This window comes from Quercus suber, unplaced genomic scaffold (genome assembly GCF_002906115.3).
Source record: "Quercus suber isolate HL8 unplaced genomic scaffold, Cork oak 2.0 scaffold_438, whole genome shotgun sequence".
Lineage (NCBI taxonomy): Eukaryota > Viridiplantae > Streptophyta > Magnoliopsida > Fagales > Fagaceae > Quercus > Quercus suber.
Genome location: NW_027069889.1, coordinates 254520 through 258705, shown reverse-complemented (window position 1 = coordinate 258705; position 4186 = coordinate 254520). Strand labels below are relative to the sequence as shown.

Here is a 4186-nt window from a genome sequence, read left to right as displayed (position 1 = left end):
AAAAACCCTTGGTCCTCTGAAAACATGAGCCAAGATCCAAAAATCCTAGGTCTCTGAAAACATGAGCCAGGATCCAGAACCTTTGGTCCTCTGAAAACATGAGCCAAGCCAAAAAAAAAACCCCTTCGTCCTCTGAAATCACGAGCCAAGATCCAAAAATCCTAGGTCCTCTGAAAACATGAGCCAGGATCTTGGTCCTCCATTTTTTGACCTCAGGTAAGCATGTCTTGTACTTATTCAAAAAAAAAAAAATTGCATGCATGAACTACGTTTGGACCTGATCCTCCCACCAAGAGGTACGTAGGCAATCTCCTCGAGATTCGGTCCACATTTTATCCATAACATGACCATCTACATTTTTATCTACATGCATTATACATTCACCATGGTTAAATGCTGATTGCAAAGTTAGGTGTCTCTTTCATACATTGACATTCGCTTTTCAAGCTCTGCCAATGAGGGCATCTGTTGACACCCCATTTTGCAACCCGCATTTAACCTCACATGGAGGGAAAATGGTACTTTCACTTTAAAAATAAGCATCTTGATTCTAGCCATTAGATCATTGGACTCATTTCACCAAATGATCTTGATGTTGTAACGATCAAATCGACTGGTCATAAGCCCTAATCGACCATTAGATTAAAGTTATCATCAAATCAAGTTTTAATGGCTAAGATGTACTATCACAAATTGAGTCCGACTATATGTGATTATGAACAATTGATTTCAATTGGTTATAGGTGTAATCAATTTAGATCAATGATGTGTCATAATTTATTGGTTAGGACTACATTTTATGGTGAGGTTGCATACACCTAATTAATTAGATAGTTAAACATTAATTATTCAATGAGTAATTTGTGTAATTATCTTTAATTAGAGTAAATTGGGAACCAATTAATTCTGAAATGGGAGTGATTGGAGCCATTTAATGTTAATTGAGAGCTAATTTGGGACCTATTAATGTTAATTGTGCTGAAACCATTTTCTAACAAATGACCTCTGCTACTATTTCATCAATATCTCTCAGAATATTTTGAATCTGTGAATGAGGTTAATTTTCCCAGAAACTAGACATCCGGGCTTCAATTTGAGCACAAGAAGAGACAATTCCGATCAGAATTGGTTAGATATGATTTTTCTAAGTTGGCTCTACAAACTGTTACAGCAGCTACGGGAAAACCGAATTTTGGCTTGCTCCCCACTCCACCAATCTCTCCATTTAATGCACCAGATTTTTCCCAAGGCTAAAATGAGGTCTAGGTTCATAATCCTTGTCAACCCTCATTAAATGGCCTTCCATTCATATCCCTCCACTACCACTATATAAACCCTCCCCTCCTTCATTCCAAAGGACCAAAAAAAATCCCTCTCTTCTCCTCTCTTGAGTTTTAGTGAAGCAGAGTAGTCTTGTCATATCTTGGTCTTCCTGAGACTCAAGGTATTGAGTGAGACTCACTCTCCCTCTCCTAGTTCTTCTTTTTCCTCCACCTTAGGATCTCCACCAAGAGTCTCCTCCTCCACCGTATGAATCTTGCATGAAGGTATAATCCCTTTCCTTAACTTGTTTATTGTGTTGCCATGATGAGGGTTTAAGATTAAAGCATGATAGTAACTATTTAAATTCCCTCGAATATGTTTGAATGTTCTTAATTGTTCTTATATGTTCTTCACATGTTCTTGGTTGTTCATCACATGTTCATGCATATCACTAGTTTTAATCTTAAATCCACATCAAGAATATGAAAAACATGTTTGTTTAATAATTCTTTCAAGTCCTTGAATCTAGGATCTCACCATACACACACATTCACTAGAATTTATTTCTCGATCCAAATGCAATGCCTAATAAATTGAATTAGGGTTTATCACATGCACACACTTCAAATTCTACATTCAAATTGATTGATAACATATTGGATGATGTGACATGATTGTTGGCCACCATAGTCTAGAAGACCGGTTTCACCGAGTAAGGTGGGTGCCTAACACCTTCCCACCTTGTAACATAGCATCCGAACTTAGATCAAGGGTTAGTAGATCAAATGTTTATCCTTGTAATTTTCAATTTCTAGATTGTAACTAGGAAATAAAGCCATGTACTTTATCTTAGATTGTATCTAGGACCAAAACCATGTAATTTCCTATGTTCAATGTAAATTCAATTTCAAATCAATAAAATGATAAAATTTTCAATTATGGTTTTCTTATTTATTCCAACAATTAAATAAGTGGCGACTCTATTGTAAAACCCCTAAATCTAAAGGGGAAAATATAACTAATGGAACCTCCATTTTGAGAGGCAATAACACGACTCCACCCATTCACGTGGGTTTGACCCAACATTCATTAAAACGGGCCGGGGGCGCGGTCTCTCACAATGAGTTAGGGCTAAGTTGTAAATTCTGCAGAAAACGCAATCTGGTCGACTTTCGATTGATCAAATCTATTCTTCGATCGATCGAGCCAGACTGAAATGCCCCAATGCATCTACAGTCTCTCGATTCCAACTTTACAATAATTAAACAACTTTGAGCACACTATAACAAGACTAAACATATCGTTTTAATCATGGTTTGCCAATATTATAAATTAGAGTTCTAAATACATAAATTCCTAAACTTTTAAAACCTAACAATTGTTTTCTCTTTCAGGCCCACCAGATCATCCAAGCCCGAAACATTCAACCTGCAGATTTTTTGAAACATCATCATATATTTTATTGCATGGTACAATAGACCTATTACTATTTGTTTACAATATTTTTTTAGGTGTGGTTGTTGGAAATGCTATATTAATTTTGTCAACGCTTCTCTATTTTATATATATAAATTTTTTTTTTTTTTTTGAGGAAAAACTCCTCTATTATATAAAGAAACGATTTAAACCATAATAATGATAAGAAGATTATGTTTGAGTCACAAAACTCTACAATTTAACCCTTGTTTCTTCTCCAAAACACTAATCTCTTTCTTCCCACCATGGCCAAAATTTTCTCTTCCACTTTACTCATATCCTTTTCTATTTTCTTCTTCTCAACCTACATCAAAGCAGAAACACCCGTTTTCTCTCGAAATTTATCTCCTTCATCACTAGGACTTAAGAGAGAAAAGCTAAGTCACCTCCACTTCTACTTCCATGACATTCTTAGTGGCCCCAAACCTAGTGCAGTGCGAGTTGCCCAGGCTGCCATGACAAACACATCCTCAACGTCATTTGGAGCCGTGTCAGTGATCGATGACGCGTTGACTATGCTGCCGGATGATAGCTCGAAAGTGGTAGGAAGAGCACAAGGTATTTATGCCTCAGCATCGCAGAGTGAATTCGGGTTGTTAATGGTGTTGAACTTTGCTTTCATAGAAGGAGAGTATAACGGTAGCACTCTCAGCGTGTTAGGGAGAAACACTATCTTGTCCACCGTCAGGGAGTTGCCAATCGTTGGTGGGAGTGGTGTTTTCCGGTTTGCACGTGGGTATGCTCACGCCAAAACTTACACCTTTGATACAAAAACTGGAGATGCTGTTGTGGAGTATAATGTCTATGCCTTCCATTATTGAGCCACACACATGTATATTGGGCCAATTACGTGGCTATTTATGGTTTGTTTTGTTTTGTTTTTAGCGAAAAATAAAACACCTGTTGGCTCTCGTATGGGTTTGAAGTCAGTATGCTTGTTGTACTTTTTAAAAGAAAAGAAAAGAAAAAAAAAAAAGAAAAGTTTTAACAAAACCGAAAGCAAACGGACATGACTACCCGTATTATACTTATCTGAAATTTGATTTTGTGACAAGTATGTATTATTATTATATCGTGTTTGTCTAATTTAACAACCCAATCAGAACAGTACAGAATTAAAAGAAAGATGCTTCATTAGATATACCGGAGGCCACAATGGTTTTAATTTGAAAACTTTCCATGCAACTTTGTGTTACTCTTACGTACTCTAGTCTAAATTATAATTAGATTTAAAACAAAATAATTCTATAGAAAATGTTTAGATATGTATTTTTATTTTATTTCAATCAGGTTCAACCTTTTTTATTCTAAATTTAGGTTCATTCAACATGGTAGACCATTGTGCTGTTCTTCTCACACATTATCAATTTTTATTGCAAAAATTCAAATTCCTCCATTGTCCCTAAATGAGAAGATCTCTGCTTGTTTCAATAGAAAGCCTTATGTG

The 4186-nt window shown here is 36.0% G+C and overlaps 1 protein-coding gene across 1 annotated transcript; it reads left to right on the top strand.

The window, feature by feature from the left end:
- Positions 1 to 2906: 2906 nt before the first annotated feature.
- Positions 2907 to 3864, top strand: LOC136062674 (dirigent protein 22-like). Its single transcript, XM_065762015.1, has one exon. The coding sequence runs from the start codon at positions 2985 to 2987 to the stop codon at positions 3558 to 3560; it is 576 nt and encodes a 191-aa protein (XP_065618087.1). The 5' UTR covers positions 2907 to 2984; the 3' UTR covers positions 3561 to 3864.
- The last annotated feature ends 322 nt before the right edge of the window (positions 3865 to 4186 follow it).

Coding starts and splice junctions, on each gene's coding strand:
- LOC136062674 (XM_065762015.1), top strand. CDS start 2,985: ATGGCCAAAATTTTCTCTTCCACTTTACTCATATCCTTTTCTATTTTC.